The sequence below is a fragment of the Henckelia pumila genome, chromosome 1 (genome assembly GCF_033568475.1).
Source record: "Henckelia pumila isolate YLH828 chromosome 1, ASM3356847v2, whole genome shotgun sequence".
NCBI classification, from domain to species: Eukaryota; Viridiplantae; Streptophyta; class Magnoliopsida; order Lamiales; family Gesneriaceae; genus Henckelia; species Henckelia pumila.
In genome coordinates this window covers 61,620,401-61,640,941 of record NC_133120.1, presented here as the reverse complement: position 1 = coordinate 61,640,941, position 20,541 = coordinate 61,620,401, and the positions used below count along the sequence as shown (strand labels likewise).

Sequence of the window (20,541 nt, the reverse complement as noted above, 5' to 3'; positions counted from 1 at the left end):
ACTTGTATGTCAATATCGTTAATGATCGATGTATTGTTGGACATCCTCTTTTCTTTTTATCTTTTTTTTTTCGAGATCAAATGATCTCATTTTGCTTACAATGTTTTCGTTGCTTAAATTTTTGATTGAATTTTAAATGTAAAGAATTGCAAATGTTAACATTTTATTTTTTTTATTTAAACCGTTTTGTCTATTTTGAGAGTAAATGCATATTCTTCTTTATTTGGTGTATCTAAATACTTGTGGTGTATTGAAATGTTATCGACTTGTCGTTGTAGTAGCCTGACTCCTAATTAAGTAATCTACTGCCTAAACATGATTAAGGGTTCTCATTTGGGTTTAAGGAGTTGAAAATCATATTCAGGACGATTAAAAATGGTTATGTGAGTTTCAAGTGTTGGGAAAGTTCGGAAGCTCCGAAGAGCAGTTTGGAAGCACAGAATTCGGAAGCCAATGTTGTTAATCGGAGGTACCGAGCAGCTCGGAAGCACCAGAATAAAACTGTGGATTGGGGGTTAGGCGGTAAGTAATTATAAAATTCATTTCATAAATAAATATTAATAAAAACATATTAATAAAATTTTTAATTATTGATTTCATAGTATACAATTTATAAAAAGTAATTTACACAAAAAAATCACAACTTTCATTAAAAAAATACATATAAATCCTTAATGTAAAATTTAAAAAAAATTAAAAAAAATTTCTCCAAGCTCGCGAGCCAAGCCAATTGTGAAGACCCTCATGAGAGGTCAATTTAATTAACCTAGATTTTAACTTGTGATAATATATTTTTGTTCCTAAGTATTATTAGTGTAAATTCGGAAAATACTTTAATGATTTATTAGTTTTTAAATATTTTGTTATTTTATGATGACTAAAATAAAAAATTATTCAATTTTAAGCAGGTCCAACAGCACTAACTCGGACTGAGATCGGTTGGTTTCGAGCCCAATGCGGGTCTAAGGTGAGACAGAGCATGTATGTGGTTTAACAAACCCGTCCCATTGTCATACCCAATGAACATATCTTTTGAACATTTGTAAATAGACATTGCAAGAAACAATTTTTTTTTTCAAAAAAATTCAAAGGTGTAAAGAGTTACTCAATTATAAAGTAGTTATAGTTCATATTTCTTCGACTATCAAACTATGGGAACTTCGACCCTACAGTTAAGTATCACCCCAACTGTAGAATAAGAGTCCTGATTTGTCCACATATTTTTTCACGTGGAGTGCACTATGAAAAAAATCAAATCCCAACCCTTCACATGTCACCCGCATAACTCAAGCTTGAAATTTACACGGTCTTAATTGCTCCATTCATGTCGCCGTGAAAGAGCATTAAATGAAAAAATGAACAAGCTAATTCAATCATATGATATTCAGAAGGCAAAATGTACTTCAGCATTCCGAACTGAGCATGGGAAAATGATCCACACACTCTTTGTCAGGTTTCACGGTCACCTCGATCATCTGAAGGATCGTTCAATGGATCCTGGAATGCCATTTCACCTTGTAGATCATCTGGATCATCATCTGATGATAGAAGAGAAGTCGGAGTCTCAACTTGATCCTCGAAAGCATCATTTGAATAACTGGACATCCTGAAAACTACTTCAAGATTGACTGGGTTACTGACACCACTGTCAGACTGTTCATATTCTTCTGCTCCAAGACTCAATGTTAAATCTCGCAGATAATATGGTTCCACGACTGCAAATTTGTGATCTGGAGTATGCTGCTGGTTAAATCGACCTGGAAGCTTCGAGGGACTGCTATAGCAACCTTCACAGAGGTCAAAGCCTATTTTCTCAACACAATCTTTACATCTGTATCGCTCGCCAATAATGGGACACATCTGCATTAATAACGGAATTTTTCTTGAAATATGCTTATGGCGAGATTTACTGACATCCAACTATACAATTAGACTCTTGAGACATAATCGAGAACTGGCCAGGTATAACACTCAGAAGCATGGACAGAAGGAAAAAGAAAAGGATAAAAAGCACAAGGCAATGCTTGATTCGAAATGGAATAAAAAAAGTCCGGCTATATATCTATGCCCTCAAAAATATAGTTCCACCTATTCTAAAGTTCCCCGACGAGCATAGTTGTTAAGGGCGCAAGGCGCACTAAGGCGCAAAGGGGTCCCGGAGCCTGAGGCGCGCGCCTTATCGAAACAAGGTGCACTATTAATTATTCAGAAAAATATATTTATTTAATGCTATTATATGATAAAACACTATTATTGAAATAATTTAGCTAAGCAAAAATATATCATATCACAAAAAATATTTATCTACTACGATCATTTTATGGTAAAGTGCATATTCTTTGCGAATGCTTTAAGAAAATGTTTCATTCTTTGCATATTTCTGCGTTACTCATAGTTTTCTAATGTAGAATGCAGAGATTTTATTTTTAGTATGCGTAGTTAAGAAATCTGCTATTACTAGCATACCATAATAAGTGTAGGGATTTTCTCTACTAATTTGTCTGTCAATCGATTTAGATTCTATTTTAAGGCAGATGGACAAAATTTAAATCCTAGTTTAAAGTTGTTATCTATCTATCTATCTATCTATAAATGTAATTTTCAAATATGTTGGGAAATAGAACCTAGAGCTGTCAGACGGGCCGGCCCGCCCCGCCACACCGAGGCCCGCAGCCCGTTTGGGTTGGCCCGTTTAGGCCCGCCTCCAAACGGGTCATAAAAACCCCGCCCCGCCCCGCCCCGCCCCGGATTGCGGGCTAGGCGGGCCAACCTGTCAAAATTTTAAAAATAAATAAAAATAAATAATGCAAAAAATAAAATTAGTATTTGAAATCGAAAATAATATATTAACAATGTTACACAATAACAAATAATAAATGTAACAATCAAACAATCATATAAAATTTTTATGTTGACTATTATATTTTGGATAAAAATCATTTTTTCAAATAATATGAATAATATAAATAGATATTTGAAAATAATAATGAAAAATATTAAAAATATATCAAATACTAGTTTCAAATTTTAAAATCACATTATTTAAAAAAATGTTTTAATGCACATAATTTTTAAAAAAATTACAAATTTTTTTTTTAAAAACAGGCGGGCCGGCCCGCCCCGCCTCAACCCACGGCCCGTTTAGGCCCGCCTCCAAACGGGCCAATAAAATCCTAACCCAACCCGCCAATTTTTAATGACGGGGCGGGCTGGCCCGACGGGCCTGACCCATTTTGACGGCTCTAATAGAACCTCAATTAAATGTTATTTAAATTAAAAATTAAAAAAAGAGAAAATAAATGACTTTCCTTAGCCCATTTATTTTATTCTAGGGTTTTTTATCATCTTAAACTTTAAAATAGAAAAGAAATTTAAAAAAACAGAAAAAAAAAACTGAGGCGCGTAGTGGGCTTCAAAGGCGAGCCCAGGCGCGCCGACGAGTTTATCATTTTCAACTTAACATTAATATATGGTTACATCCAATCTCAAATTTCCCAAAAGAGATTATTGCTTTCAAATTAACTCTATAGAAAACAAAGCAACTCCAAATATTATATTGCATATTTCAACTAAAGCTATTGCATTTTCAAAAGTCAAACTAGCCTGCATGCAATTAATAGTGCAACACTTTTTTATATACCGTGGCATCCATAATAATAGAAATTGTTTTCATAAAAAATCCAACCCAAACATAAATTATGTTCTCCCTCCAATTAATCTCTGGAAACACATTTTCGGGAAATAATTTTCAAAAACCACAGAAATTAAATTACACACCATAAGCATTCAAATCTTCTGCCACACGACAAGCTACTGTACTTGTAACAATTATAGGAAGCTTGTGCATCACATGCACTGAATGTGAGTTCACTACATGTCTCCAAATAAGACAGAGACAAATCTCCAATCAATGAGGATGCAACAATAAGAGTAGCAAAATATTTATGCTGAAAAACAATTTCTGTACCTGATAAAAATCTAATAGCATTACCTTCCTAATTTCACATGGTAATGTGGAATCAAAATATTCCATAGTAAAAGTTTAGCAAGACATGAATGCTAGCCGACGGGTATAGTAATATTAAAGAAAATAAAGAGAACGCTGTTTTACCCCACAGTAATCACAGCCAACTCCAGGATGAACTTTTGGCCCATTGAAAGATGGACTAAACCACCAAGATGAGTAAACATCTGAAGGAACTTTCGAGTGTTTATCATGAGCATGCTTCTGGTTTTCTGTCGAACCTGATGCAACAATGTTTGGGGAGAAATTGAACATATGAGATTGAAATGAAAAGAAGCAAAACACCATATGATGTTAATGAACTGTGTACCACAAGATCTGAGTTTATTATTTAACATACGAAAGCCCTAACAAGAGCCATATGACAAGGTCCAGAAGTCGCAAGTTGAACAGATAAAAACAAAAGTGAACATATAGAACTAACATGTACAATAAATACCAGAGTGTAAAATCTGCAACGGGAAGGGTCTAAATAAGGATCAATCAAACATGCATACCTCTGCATTAAAATTTTATGTTAAATAAAAATTGGAGATTCGAACAGCAAAATGAAGATTTCACAGACCTAAATTTAAAAGCTTAGTTAGATGGAACTAAAGTAGTCGTAATCAATAAATGACTCGCAAGAATTATGCTGAACAAGGAGAGGAAGAAAAACCTATGTGATGAGTTACGTGAATTGCTAGGTGTAAAAATATTCTTTGCCCACGCTGTTTAGTTATGGCAACATGGTTCATATTATCAGTAAAAAACCACACAAGAAAAATCGACATACATCCTGATGTGCTAGCACGCTGGACTTTAGCAACAGATTCTTGTCTTGCTGAATGTTCTGTGGGGAAATGTTTTTCCAAGAAATGCTCTAGTACCAAACAGACATTTGGAAACCCATTCGGATGGGGGCATTGACACCCTGGGCATCTACAGACATTGTCGTGTTGACTATTTATACAAGCTTCACAATAAACTGCAAAGGAAAATAACTCAATTAATATAGGCTGTAAATGTTCCTCTTGGCATGCAGGATAAAAGTAAAAATGCCATACCATGGCCACAATTAAGAGCCACGGGACGATACAATAGCTTCGTGCACACAGCACATTCAAAAACGGACAGAGGGAACAGCTTGAGCATTTCATTTGTATCATTTTGTGCGACCATATAGTTCTCGTGCCTGGACAGGTAGCTAGTAGTTTGGGATTTTAAAGTTGTTGGGACAGAATCGACATTATCTTCACCGGGAAAAGAATTTTCCGAGGAATCTCGAACCAACGAATCACCACTTCCATGTATGGCCTTAGGCTCAACTGCGGCAGCTTTCAGAAGTGCAGAAGAGGTGTCTTGAAAATCAGTCAATTCATGGGAATGAGAATCAATTAAAGCATCATCAAACTGTGGAGATGCATGCCCACACTCCTTTTCTTCTTCTGAAGCAATCAAGAAGCAGAGCAGGTCAGAACATATGAATATTCAAGCACAAAATGTCATACAAGAAAAGATTTTCAGCTGTGTTGTCTAGGATGTGATTACAAATTCATGAAATTGCATTTGGGATTTGCCTATTCCTAATTAATATCGTCCTTCACGTCAAGAGATCGAAGGATCCTGAAAATCTCTGATTGCGTAAAGCAAGTGTATTCAATATCTGAGCAATGGATTCAAAAGCCAGAAAAACAAAGACGTCAAAGGATCTTATTGAAATCATATATTACGTGAAGCAAGCATATTCAACCACGGATTAATGTATGATGGCGTAAAGCAAGTGTATTCAATATCTGAGCAATGGATTCAAAAGCCAGAAAAACAAAGACGTCAAAGGATCTTATTGAAATCTCAAATTACGTGAAGCAAGCATATTCAACCACGGATTAATGTATCCAAACCACGAAAGAAAGAAATAATTTCCTTTTCTTGTCCTCTCTCCTTTTAACTAGGCTATCATACCTAATTTTGCTACTCTGGAAAATTCAATAGAGAAATTTTATAAGAATTAATGAAACATAAAACTAGAATGTATTAACCATGCGAACACATCGCTGGAGAGCTAAATATCATGCCTATTATGAAGGTATTTAATATAAAACATTTCAATAACTTAAGATAGAATTAGAAATCCATTTTCCTTGGTTGATAACTACATCTTGTGAAACTTCAAAATGCTTAAATTGGTATGAACATCAATAATAGCTTAGAAAAATTATATATAAAAAAAATTTATATGAGAAAATGAACAAAAACAAGCATCGGAATTTTTTTGATTTATTGGTTGGATTTTGAAATTTGTTTGAAAGTTTAAATGCGATATTAGTTTGTTATAACTTACAAGATTTCTAAATTTCTTCATAGATTTTTTGGATAAAAATGACACAATGTACCCTTTTTAGAAAGAAAAAAAGAGCCAGGCTACTTTAGTTAAATCATGTTTGGTTATCGAGGTACTTGCTAAAAGTTTTGCAATTAAAAAAAAAAGTAATAGTTGCACACACGTGGCGTATTTGAAAAGCAAAAATTCTGCTTTCACGAGCATGGTATGGCCATAGTTGTCACAGGCGCAAGGCGCACAAGGGCCCTGGAGCCCGAGGCGCGCCTTATCGAAGCAAGGCGCACACTTTTAATTTTTTAGAAATATATATTTATCTTAAAATAAATATATCAACACATGACAAATGCTATTAAATATAAATAATTAAGTCACGCAAAGCAAAATATAATTAATAAATTCATAGTAACAAGATTAAAATTCCTCAATCATCTACCATTGACTAATCACAATCCAAAGCTCAAATATAATTACTAAATTCATAGCTTTCCGCTTGCTGACCTCATTGGTTTCTTAGTCGCTCTTGAGCTGCACTCTTTTTTTGGGCTGCTAGGCTAGGGTTTGGTTTGGTTTGGTTTGGGCTTTTTCTTTTAAGGAAATTAAGTTATTAAAAAAAAAAAAGACAAGTTGGGCTGCTATAATTGTTATCTGAAAAAAATTAACCCAGGCGCAGGGGCCTCGCCTGGTGGCGAGAGGCGCTCGCCTTTGACAACTATGGGTATGACTAACAATTCTTGAAAATTTGCAATCCAAGTTAATAGCTGGATTGGAACACACTGTGGGAGGTCATTGGAACTTGGAAGCTTTACCATAAAAGATGGGATGCCATAAAACAATCTAAATACACTTAAAAACTAAACCTGAATGGATCTAGTCTCCATATCATGTAGTACACCTGAAATGCCATTTTCATAAAATAAAACTTCATACTTACACTAAACTACGCCATTAACTGTGAAGGATATGCCTGACATGTCCGAAAAAGTTTAAGATGAGGGAAAAAAGCAAGTATGATGGTGTTCAATGAAGAAACTCATTTCGGGAAGAGTTCCCTTTCCATGACTACGGGTTCTTCCATGTTTCAGTTCATGTTGTTCAAACAAAAACACAATTAAATCATAACATTGCCGTAATTTCATGGTTAGATTTGAATGTGAGACACACTTAATTTGTCAAAAAATGATTTGTCAAGGGCAATTGAAGAAAATAATATTCAAGATATTCTCAATAGTGCATGTGGAAGGAATAGAAAATGATGGCGCAAAAATCTTACAAAAAGGAAAAATAAACTAGCAATTAAGGCATCGAAAATTTCAAATAAATAGAAGATCCTTTGTAATGACCCAAGTTTTAATTTGATTTAAGTACTATTAAAACATGATTAAGATGTCATTGTTTAAGTAAATTGAGTTCCGCATGTTCAGAACCACCGAAGATCAGTTCGGATCCACCGAACCAAGTTCGGATATTCCGATCTCCTACCGATAAGCTTATCCAGAGCATATCAATTAGAGCATGACAAGTGGCAACGCAATCAGACCTTCCGAACTCTTCGGACCTTCCATCTCTCTCTTATCCGGAGAAATCCAACTGACAAATGAGATTTTGACAAGTGTCGGATAAGGCCGTTTTCGTAAGCAAATGAGATTTTGACACGTGTCGGATAAAGCCGGGTTCGGAATGTCCGAACCCGGATCAGATCTTCCAAACTCATCCGGATACAACCTATGCATAGGGGTTCAGTTCATTTGTTTTCTCGCACCGTTTCCTCTTCGCTTCTTTCCCTTGATTCTTGGCCATATATTTTGAGTTTTCTAGCTAGTTTATAGAATATTTTAGTGTCAGGAGGCTTTTGGAACTATTGTCGACTCGAGGAGGGGTCGGAAACCCCAGACTCGCAAACGAGACGTCATCAGCGAGCTGAGGACCGGCACAAGTATAATCATAAAGCCTTAAGTAGTGAGATTAAAAACATGTTTAGGAATTCTAGATCCGACATGTTAGTGATTTTCAGTGTGTTTGTATTGTCTAGGTTCGACGGGTAGACTTTTCAGACATATTTGGTTTAGTTAGGTATGCAAAGTACCGACTGAGATATCCAAGAGTAATATACACACTTATGTGTAATATATTTTATTGTCTCATGATATATGCTTTACTGCTTAGACATTATTAATCGCATACCACGTGTCTGATATTTTTGAGATATACCTCGTTTGGTGGGGCCGCTCAGCCCTTTAATATTGTGAACGATTGGGTATCAAGGGCTACAGTGTCCGATAGGACCCGTGGGCTCTAATGACCCTAGACATTTCAGGTCTACGTTTTGATAATGAATGTGAGAGCCAAAACATGCTCGGGCAGATGAGAGATTACACACTTGGCTGCCTCTATATTGAGCAAGAAATTCTAGATTTGATCCTTGATTTTCCGAGCATATTGCATTTCACATGCATCATATCAGTTTCTATACTTGTATGTTTACGTACTGGGCGATTGTCGCTCACGTCCTTATTTTCATCTTGAACACCCTATTCGACGAAACAGGTTTTAGGTTGGATGGTTCAAACGGTCAGGGTAGTGGATAGCTGAAGTTCCGTTTCCAGTGGTGTTACAGAGGAAGTTAATTACTTGGAGTTTGTTGTTTGTATTTTAATTATGAATTCGATTTGGTTGTATTAACTGTTTAAGTCTAAACTTATTATGTTTATTTCGATTGGGTTGTAAAATAATTACGTTATTGTTTTCACGGTTTAATTTGTGTTCTTAACTTTAATTATATATACATGTTTAATAGTCTGATTAGTAGCGGCTGCGGTAAGGGCGCTACATCCTTGATCATTTTCCCTACCAGACTCCATTTTCAACTTCACTTTAACTCACTATGCATACGAGCTTTTGAAATTTGTCAAGTCTCTTGAACTCAATATAAAAGAGGATACCTCTTTTAAGGTTTACATTTGGTTATCCAGTCTTCCAAATTCAGTTAGAGGCTGTTAAGCCTGTTATACAGAATTAGTGAACAGTGTTCAATTATCATCCAGGATTTCACAAGTTTTGGGCTGCCAAAGAACAGAAGCATATGATTACTAATAACTCATAAAATACTTGGCAACAAAACTCAAACAGTGATCTCAACATCTCAACTAGACATACCAGCAACTTGTCTTCCCCTTCTTGCATAAGCTGATGGATAGAGCTTTAGAAGCAAGAAATGCAGCAATTTACATATCCTTGGAAAGTGATTGTATGGACTGCGACAGACCGGACAGTGTGATTCCCGGAAAGTTTCCATAGCCTTGAATACACACCAAAAACATGAAATGTGTCCACAAGCTGAAAACAGAACAAAATGAAGATAAAGGTAAGCTTCATTCTCAAATAACTATTTCAAATGCTTTAAGCACTAATGTAGCCAAACACACATGTATAAAATTGTTAATCCCACTCACCCAGGACTACAGGTTTATACATGATATCCCTGCAAAATAAAGAAAAATACACATCAGAAAGGGTCACTCATGGAAACAAGAATCACAATACTATGTATACACAGAACTCGACCGTAAATGCAAATAAAGGATAATGTAGCATTAGTTTGATCAATTTTCAAAACGAAGAATTATAAACTGATAATCAGAACCAAAACAGAAAGCACTTCAAATTCAATTCTTTTTCTACTTTCCATGAAGATGTTGATAATACAATTTATCATCACCCAACGAAGAAAAACAAAAATCAAGCCTTTGGTGCTGTTCATAAAAAAATACTTACAGGCACACGCAACACTGAAACTCATCCGGAAATTCCTCGCACTCTAATTCGGCATAAGCTTCTTTGCTTTCCATTATTATTGATATTGTCCAAAACACAAAAAGAGACCTTCTGTGTGCGTAAATTAAGCATACATGTCAGTTAAATCGTAATGGATAAGGACGGTTTTGTACAAGTTTTGAATGACGAACAGATTACCAGAAAAGCTAGGGCAAAAAATTCGAGGATTTGGATCCCCCAATCCCTACAGTAGGGGATGCTGTGGGGGTAAACGCAGCCCACTTTGTTTTTTTTTTTTTATTATTTTTTTCGTTTTTTGGTTTTTTTAAAAAATTATATTTTTTGATTGTTTAATTTTTTTCATTGTTGTAGTTTTTATTTTTGCTAAAATTTTGGGGTTTTATTTCTCTTTTTTTTTGTTTTTTGTGTTTATTATACATTCTAATTCTTTTTTTTTATTTTGTTAAATTTTCTTACATCATTTTTTCCTTCTTATAATTTATATTTCAATACTACATAATAATGCACCAACTAATTATTGTTAATATAGAAACACAAATAAATAATTTATATGTTGTGTGCTTTAATTACCAATCGAACCAAAAATTCGGTTCGATTAATTAAAAAATTCGATTTTATTTTTAGAAAATTTTAATTATTGGGTTCGATTTTTTTGCTTTCATAAAAAATCGATTTACCGAATTAACATAATTATAAATAATCAATTATATTTTGATTTTTCATACAGTATTTGTTATTGTTTATATATTTAATATTTTTTATTTTCTCAAGCATAATGTGTTTTACTATCATAAAAATCACATATTCAATTATTAATTTTATAATTTTTATTTTTAAAATATTTTAAAAAACTAAATTGTTTAATGTGGTTACCGACCGAACGAACCACATTTAATTCGGTTCGATTACATTGATTTTAGAAGAAATTCGGTTAAGAGAAACAAAAAATATGAAAAATAAATATACATATATATATATATGACAAAATATAAAGAAATAATATTTTGATATAGAATAAATTTGAAATAAAATCCAAAAAATAAGGAATATATTAAGAAAAGAAAAAAAAAACTGAAAAAAAAAGAAGAAAATTGGGATGTGGGACAGTTTACCCCCACAGCATCCCCTACTGTGGGGATGCCATAGTAGGGGATCCAAATCCATAAGATAATCGAATGTTGAACAAAAAATCGATTTTTAAATAGTTCTCCAAAATAATAATAAAAAGAAACAAAATTTAAAATTATGGAAAATACCAGAAAAATACCCGAAATAATCTATCATTTGTTGAGTCTCTGCGTCAGTCTTTGTTATTTTCAATCTCTACTGCACCTAATTTGTTAGGGCTTATCCAACCAGGCACCAACGTTTAACTAGTGTCTCATTTGTAGCTCCAACACAGCGTTATTTTTGACGTTAGGTTGGTGTAGAGCTACAGCGTTGTTGTAGCAATGTCATCCTAGGTAATTGATTTTTTTATCGTTTTTTTATTCTAATTGTTTATTGTAATATTTTTAAGCCTTATTACTAACAATTTATTATATTATTATGCAAATTTGTAACTATTTATTTTAAAAACTTTATTTATTACATAAATAACTAAATTTATGTTTTCAATTATATTATTAATTGAATAAAGTAACCAATTTTAATTTGATAAATATGAATGTTATATTTAATTGGTTTTATCTTAATATTATTTTTATGTGTAATATATTTTAATATTAAATTTCATTATTAAATTAAATCAAGTAATAAGTTTAAGGGTGAATTGTTGAAAAATCCTCATCCATAATGAAGTTAGTGTTCAGGCCTTATGCCAATGAATCTTTAAATAAACTACCTAACAAGGAATTCAACATATTTTTTACTCCCTATCATACACAATTTAAATATTTACATATTTATTTATTATTTACTCAAAAGGCTTCACATCACCATCGCTAACCCTCATCCCTCCCCCAATATCTCTCACCATTAGCATGCTCAATCTCTAACCCTCTTCCCTCACCATTGAAACCCACCAGCGATTTACAAACGTAAAGATTTAAACTCGGAAACTTATTACTGGTCGACCAAATGCACCAACAAAGTGATCGATGTAGCAAGCCACGAGACAAATGGACAGATCTGAATCTAGCCATTAAATTCGAAAAAATAATATGTTTCTTCGATTCCTTGTGTTTTTTGATCGATTAGTCTCATATTGTTCGATTCTTGAGAAGAAATCTTTGTTTGGTTAGAATAATATCTCTGGTGAGAAGAGATTAAACTGTTCGATCCACCATTTTTCATTCCTCTCCCACATCAAAAAACCATATGTTGTTGTTTTGTACATAGTGTTTTTTATTATTATTATTAAAGGTGTCAAAAGCCACTAATTTTATTGATAAAACGAAACATACAAGGAGGGGATAAACTCTCAATAATGAAAACATAAAATGCATGCTAAGTGCCTAAAACATAAGGTGAAATTTCTTTTAAAGTAGAGTCCGAAAAATGAAAATTAAATCCTGTAGAATTTGATTGACCAAAAATGGCGGGATTGGAGATATGCTGCAAACTAAAAAGTTGTTGAAATTTTGAAATTTTGAACAAAAGGATTAGCAGGAAAATATCCGATAATTTGAGAACAATCGGATTTGGTGGGATATTATCCAAAATCTTGGGATTATCTTGCCTAACCAACTCATCACCCACAACAACAGCAGCCAACCCATTGTCGGCCACCATCACATCGTCGCCTGCCGCCGCACCATCGGCCATCGGACCCTCGCCGACTCCGGAGACACCTTCTCCGACTCGGATCGGAGTGCTGAAACTATATTTGTAGTCACCTCACTCTCCACTGTCTTCCTCTTCTTGCAAATCAACGAATCATGGCCAAAACACACGACAAAAAGAGCAGTATTTTGGCAAGTTTTCGAAAATGACCTCCTGGCTGCAGATGGTGTCGCCCTGTTGTATCTGAATAACTTGGGACGATTTTGCAAGGCATCCAGTTCTAAGCATAAACGAGCCACACTAGGACTCATTTTTCTGATGGTGGCGTTGTCCAGGAACACCGGCTTTCCGATCACTTGGCCAATAGAGAAAGTGCATTATGATTGAAAAGATGTAAAGGGAGGACAGAAAAGTCGACCCAGACCGGAACAGTAGATGGCTCCTCTTTGAAGTTTAAATCTGGCGACCATCTAAAAATCTTCATCGGCGCGTCGGCCACCTTCCAGATATGGTTGGACCATAAAAAATTGAAATCATCTTGAAGGCAGAGGCAGATTATGATGAAACCACCCTGCAGAGCTCCGACAAAAGAATGGTCAAGGAATTTTATGGCGGCGAAGACGCGACACACATCATCAAACTTTGGATGTTTGTTGAAGAATTTGCCCACCAAAGCAAACTCAAGAGGTTGAGAGAGCTTGGCAACATCCTCCTGGGAGAACACGACCACCGGAGATCCATTGATGGAGGAGGGTGCTCATATAGTGATGGTCTCCAGGGAGGGGTTGGTCACCGGAGTAAAATCTTTGAGAGTCTTAAAGAGAGAGGCAAAGATTTGGGGTTGGTTGGGGGTAGGGCTCTGCCGACGGCATGGCCGCTGGCAGCCAAGGGAGGAGGGTGGAGAGCGAGGTAGGGGGTATGGGAGGCGTGCGAGAGGTGAGGGAGGGTGGGGAGGAGAGAGAAGAGAGCATCTAAAAAAATTCAAGAAATTCAATAATTTTTTTTATTATTGTAAGTTTTGTGTGTGTACATAGTGTTTTTTTTTTAAAAAAAAGCCGCATGTTGTGGCGGGGGGTTAGGCGAACCTCTACCCGTTTATTCCACCAAAAAAGGAAATACAAGAGAGGGGGACTAGACCAAAACCTCTCAAAAAATTAAATATATGCATGAATAAAACTATTTAGGCTTAATCCTAAAATAATGAAATCCTGCTCTATCCAGCCTGCAAAGTCCCCGAAGCTTGCCTTCCAGCTGACCCGAAGCAATAATGTTCAGACCCTGATTAATGATCCCCAAGTTTGCCAGTTCATCTGCCGCAGCATTAGCCTCCCTATAAATATGAGACTTGAAGACTGGTTGATTAAATAAAATACTCTAAATATTCATCAAAGTGGCACAAAGGTTCCAACTAGTGTTGTCTAAGTCAATAATAGCTAAAATAGCCTGCGAGTCTACTTCCAACCAAAGTAAAAAATAGCCAAATTCCTGACAAAGAGATAAACCTTTCAAAATGGCCAACAGCTCAGCCTGAGTATTAGTTCTCATGCCAATATTTTCATGGTATTTGTGTGCTTGTTTCTCATTCTTTGTTGCTGTGAGTTGTGCGAGAGAGGCGATAATTTGTGTGCTTATTTCTCATTCTTTGTTGCTGTGAGTTGTAGCTTGTGATGAGAAAATGAAATAATTTATTACTCTTTATTGTGCCATGTTCTTGATTTATTTTAGATTTGAAGCCACCTCCATCTGAATCGTGGAGAAGCATTGCCCCTTGAACACCATGTATTATCACTGTGTAAGCTGCCTCGGTGAGTAATAATTCCGTCTTTCTTAATCTGAGATCTCATTTTATAAACGAACAGTTTTGTGTTCACCTTTTTTTGGTCCTAAGTTTCTGCAATTTTTTCAGCAATAGAGATGCATGGTTTTCTCACTTAATATTTTATCTCCACATAATGTCAAGTCTCTTTCGTGTGTTTCTTATTAACTTATTTTGTCAAAATATTAGTTAAAATCATTGCTAATTATTTTTTTTTGAATTAGAAATGACATGGACTAAAAAAATACGGATGATAATGATGGAGACGCTTCACCAATTGAAAAAGAAGGTTTCAAGGAGTTCTCCAACAAAATTTATATCCGTAGTGGAGCATTAGTTTCCAAAAGGGGTGAACTAAAATTAAAAAGCTAGAGGCTTCACCTCTTTCGCCTTGGTTGAAGATCCAAAAGATTTGTATAAGCACATCAAGAGTTCATGCAATGCTTAAACGCTTTGAAGTAGAGACATGCAACTTTTGTTTTGGAAGCAATACAATGGTGTCATTTACTTGTAGGGATTTTTCGATCATTATAGGTTTGCCTTGCATCAGTCAACTAGTTAACATCGATTTAAAATCGAGTTCTAACTTCCTTCAGCACCATTTCAAGGGAATGAATTGTGTTCAGAGAAATGTCATCATAGAAGCTATTTGGGTTGGCAGAGAATGAGCTTGAAATTGATGATTTTTTTATTGAATTTTTATTTTGCTGCTTTTTAATTGTGTTATTTTTCCTACTAGTAATTTTGGCACTCCAAAGTTTATTTTCTCGTACTTGGATAATTTGGAAACTTTTTTTGAGTATGATTGAGGAGATGCAGCTCTAGGGTTTTTCATGATGAAATTGAAGAACATTTTGGATTCTCTAAAGTGAAAAAAAAGATAAAAAGTATATGGGAGGTTGCATAGTTGTATTGTTGGCATTTTCTTATTTTTTTCAGCTTATATATTTTATTTGCGGAGTTAATAAATGTTAATAATTATATTTGTATAGGCTTGGGTATATGAAAGATTTTTTATGCTTGGTGACCCTCGTGCTTTACATTGTTTTCATCATTTATTCAAGTTTGGAGAGAGCAAGATTCTCATTAATCCTAAAGGTGCAGAGGATGTATTAATTACTGTGAGATCAAACAAGGTTTGCGCAATTTAATCTATATTATTCTACAATTTTGTTTAAATGTATTTTTAAACAAAAAAATTATCTTTTTTGTTTTAGATTGTGCCGATCAAACCATTCGAAGAGGGAAAAAAACTTCTTGATGATATAGAGATTTTTATGATGTAATTATTTATAACTCATGAAAGAAAATTTATTAATAGTATATTATTCAACCAATTAGCATGCTTAATTAACACTTATATTTCAAGGTTCATTCTCGATCCAATGATTCAGAATTGTTGGATCACATTAGAAGGCTTGAAAATGAGATTAAAGAGTTGAAGAAAAAAAATGAAATGGTTGAAGATGATGCAACCTAATCTGGTTTTAAGGATGCCTCATATATGTATGATAAAGGTCACACCGAGCAAGATGTGGATGGATATATTGATCCTACTATTGAAAGTTTGAACGAAGTGATTGACAACAAAGTGAAAATGAACACAGACGAGACCGTTGAACTTGAGAGTTTTGTCAAAGTGGTTGTGGACGGAGTGCAATTTAACACAAATGATGGAGATCAAAGATCACGCAGGAAGCCATTGGAGAAGGTAAAGAGATGATTATTTTTAATCCAAAATCATATATTGTGAAGACCGTTAAAAAAAACAAACGGGTTAAAAAAGAGAAAAGATCCTGACTATATGACACGCCTTAGTACGACCCCAAAGAGAAAGAGAATGCAACATTCACCCCAATGGTTGGACATGGTATTTAAATACATATTTTTTACAATACCTACAAATGTTTTATATATTTTACAATTTTGTAGTGCTTACTTTATTTTTTATTGAATTTTTTATTTTTCATATTTTATATTGGAAAATATTGATGTTAAAAGTATATCTATAAGTGTTGTATAGGAATCTCTACATGAGTTCCGAGGAAGACAAATATATAATTGTAGTGATCTGTCTCGAAATCACTAACTAATCAAATCTTAAGCATGCCAAATAACTTAAACACAATAATCAATTAAACCAGTGGAAACTTAAATAAATCAACTAAAACTATCGACATGAATACAAATGGTCCCAAAACAAATGTTGATAAATGTTATACAACCCAATCGAAGATAATGCTAAACTCAAAAAAGGAAAACCTGGTACAATACAATCCACCCTACTGCAGCTCAATGACCGCTACCTCTCGGTCTATCCAACCTAAGTCCTACCCCATAGAATGAGGTCTCCATAACCAAAACCGAGGATGTGAGCTAACAATAATCAACACAAAAGTATGAGTATTCACATGCTATGAATGCTAAATGTAAATGAACGAGTACCGGAACCTATCACGGTAGAAACTATTGCTCAACAAATGGCATCATGGTATGTATCACACTGGGTCATCGCATCAGGAGGTACTTTCATACCATAAGAAATAAGTTGAATATCCGGACCAAAATCCATGGAATCCATCCACAAAACCTCGGGGTTGAGCAACCTCTATACAGGTAATATCAAGGTGTAGGCTCAATGTGATAATATATACAACATAATAATCGTGACATAATAAATGCACATAATTCATGCCCTTTAAACCATGAAAACATAGAACATGCATACTCAACTAGGGTATCATGGATAGTACGTCCGTATCTCAGAATAAGAAACCTAGCGATACTGGCTCTCTAGTCCAAGCCTATAAGCAGACAATCACCATATCACTAAACATTTATTAAAAGCCTTAACTAGACTAATAGCTAATCTCTAGAGCTTATCAGATTCTAGCGATATACTTGCATCTGTAGTAAGCCCTTTGATGAAGATTGCACTAAACTCAAGGCACAACACTCCTAAGATCCCGATAGAGCTTCATCACCACCCAGACCTCGAATACGTCGCCCAAAAACCCCTAAAAGCTAGCTGATAGAGAAAAAACTTGAAGAATTGAGTGAGTAAAGTGAAGCTCTCGACCCCTATATATAGACATCAATCGGAACGTCTGATCTCTAGTTTGGATACTTCGAAACTTCTGATCATCCTTTCGAACTCCCTCTACCGAACGCGTGCCTTTGATTGGACAACACACAGCAGCCGACACAGTTCGAATCTACTGAACTCTATTTAGGAGCTTCCGAAAGCCCACAAGTCTAATCACCCAATCAAAACTCATACCCTGTCTGATTGACCCGGGATCGGAGCTTCCAATCTCTAGTTCGGTTCTTCCGAACTACTCGATACTTCCGATCACCAAATTTGGTTTCCGAACTAGTTCGGTGTTTCCAAACGGCTCTTTGGAGCTTCCAAACTGTCTCAACACTTGAAACCCTTGGAACCAATATTGATCATTCTGAATATTTATCGTTTTGAATCCGATTTCCAACTTTTTAATCATGTTTAGGTAGTAGATTAGCTTAATTAAGTGTCGCGATACTACAATAATGGGCAAGATCAAATATCAACGGAACAAAAAAACATTATTGAGAATTACATATACGGGGATACTTTGGGGTAAAGACATCTAAATTTATTTTATTTTTTTTGAATTAATCATAATTTTTCATTTTATGTTTGTTTGAGTTGTTAAGTTTGCTACTTTCTCTTTGTAGTGGTGTAGTTTGGCAAGATGATTCCGTAATATTGTATGGGCATGAGTTATTGTTTTGTTTGTTTGGTGGAAAACTAAGATCTGACCTTGTTCATGCCTATTTCAATATTTTGAGCAATGAAATGCATAATTATGGGCATGACATATATTGCATGTCTCCCAATATCCAGGTACACATTGTTGATGTTAGTTAATGAATATTTTTGTTAAGGTTTTTAATTTTTGTGATGAGCGAACCAGTAGCAATAAATCAAACAGAACAGACAACTATAAAAATGATAAGAAAAATACGCCTAGTCTAAAAAATAGTAGACTGGTATAAATTAGTAGATATCCCAAACCAGTAGAACTGAAGCATAACAGATTTCGTATAGAGTTGTCCTTTAAACATTTCAGAACCAGTAGAACAGAACTAGTAGACCTATGAAAAAGCAGAATTAGTAAGCAAGGTTCAGTAAAACATGCCTTAAATAGCTCTTTTGATAGGACATCACAATTAATGCACCGTACCAAGCATTAAATGAGCATTTAATGTATATCCCTTTTGAGCACACAAATCTGATACATATATTCCGTGTTTCAGGGATAATCACTGAAAGAATTAATGTAGTCGTTTGTGAACGTTGGAACCAGCAGCTAGCTATATAAAGATTTTGGTTATTTTGAAAAGAGATAGAGACTCAAAAGGAAAAAAAAACTTACGAGAAAGCTCTACTGATTTCGAGTTCAGATATCAAAAGTCTCAACTAAAAGAATACTCTTGCACACACTCATCGATATATCAAATCTTCAAGATCATCACTGTGCGTCTATATTTGTAATCATCTACTGAGTATCAAATATTGAGTATTGTAAGTTTTTGGATGAAGTCTATCCAAGAACACTTGGAGTTGTAAGATTTCTAGGAGTTTCAGTAGGTAGTGGATAAGTCCTGTTGAAATGTGTTTGTACTAAGTTAGAGTACCAATCAAAGCTTCTGAATAGCTTATGGAAACAGAAGAAGGGGATACATATAAGGTTTTATCCTTCGAACTTCCATAAACAAATATGGTGCCAACTTTATTACTATCTTGAGCTTCGGTTGACGTTGAGCAGTATGTTTCCACACTAATTCAATAGACTAGTGCCTCTATTTCAAACATACAAGATGTTCTTGGATTGCTGCTAACTCCAGCTCCTTGAAAAAAAGCAAAAAAAGTAAGAGTGTTCATTCACCCCAATCTAAACACTCCTCGCCGATCCTAACAAGTGGTATCAGAGTAGGTTTATCTTGTCTCGACAGGCTCACACCAATGGTGTCCTTCAGCAAAATTCCTATCTTTTCCCGAGAAAACTTTGATGATTGGAAAATCAGAATGCAAGCTCATCTTGCTGCACAAGATGATGATATGTGGTACGTGATCACTGATGGACCACTCAAAATCATGAATGCCAACACGGCTGTAGCCATATCAGACTGTGCTCCACAAATGATTGGAAAACCCAGGAGCGAATGGAAGAATGAAGATAAGAAAAAGGTGAATATAGACAACATGGACAAGGACATTCTGTACAAGATGTTGGATAATACTACATTCAACAAAATAAAGATGTGCTACACAGCTAAGGAGATATGGGAGAATTTTATTCAACTTTGTGAAGGTAACGAGAAAACTAAGGAAAACAAACTTTCAGTAGCTGTACAGAAGTTTGAAAGCATCAAAATGAGGACTGGTGAATCCATGAGTGATTTTGAAGAATGATTCAGCAACTTGGTTAATGAACTCAATGATCTCGGAAAGGAATACAACAAAAAAGAGATGACTCTCAAAGTGATGAGGGAACTCCCAAAGGAATGGGATATAAAAACCATAGCTATGCGAGATGCAAAAAAAATGAACAAAATTTAGCTCCATGACTTATTTGCAGACCTCAAAGCATATGAATTTGAGTTGCAGATCAGAAGAGGAGAAGAAACAATATTAGAACCTCCAGTTAAAGCTTTAGCGGTCACTACTGGTCATATAGCTACTAGCATCAGTACTACTGAATCCACACTAGAGAAGACTGCTGAATAGATCAGCAACGAAGCAATGTCACTATTCATCAAGAAATTTTCAAGGTTCATGAAGAAAAATCAGCGACCCTACCAATATAAAAATCACAAGAA

The 20,541-nt window shown here is 34.9% G+C and overlaps 2 protein-coding genes across 2 annotated transcripts; one reads left to right on the top strand and one right to left on the bottom strand.

Moving 5' to 3' along the window:
* Positions 1 to 1,104: 1,104 nt before the first annotated feature.
* Positions 1,105 to 10,403, bottom strand: LOC140874830 (E3 ubiquitin-protein ligase PRT1-like). The gene is made up of 8 exons (XM_073278263.1): positions 10,317 to 10,403; positions 10,119 to 10,229; positions 9,797 to 9,825; positions 9,501 to 9,680; positions 5,071 to 5,451; positions 4,800 to 4,991; positions 4,112 to 4,245; positions 1,105 to 1,860 (listed from the first exon to the last, which is right to left on the bottom strand). The coding sequence occupies exons 2-8, from the start codon at positions 10,190 to 10,192 to the stop codon at positions 1,450 to 1,452; spliced, it is 1,401 nt and encodes a 466-aa protein (XP_073134364.1). The 5' UTR covers positions 10,193 to 10,229; positions 10,317 to 10,403; the 3' UTR covers positions 1,105 to 1,449.
* Positions 10,404 to 19,684: 9,281 nt separating this feature from the next.
* On the top strand, positions 19,685 to 20,134 carry LOC140863351 (uncharacterized). Its single transcript, XM_073266718.1, has one exon. The coding sequence runs from the start codon at positions 19,685 to 19,687 to the stop codon at positions 20,132 to 20,134; it is 450 nt and encodes a 149-aa protein (XP_073122819.1).
* Positions 20,135 to 20,541: the final 407 nt, after the last annotated feature.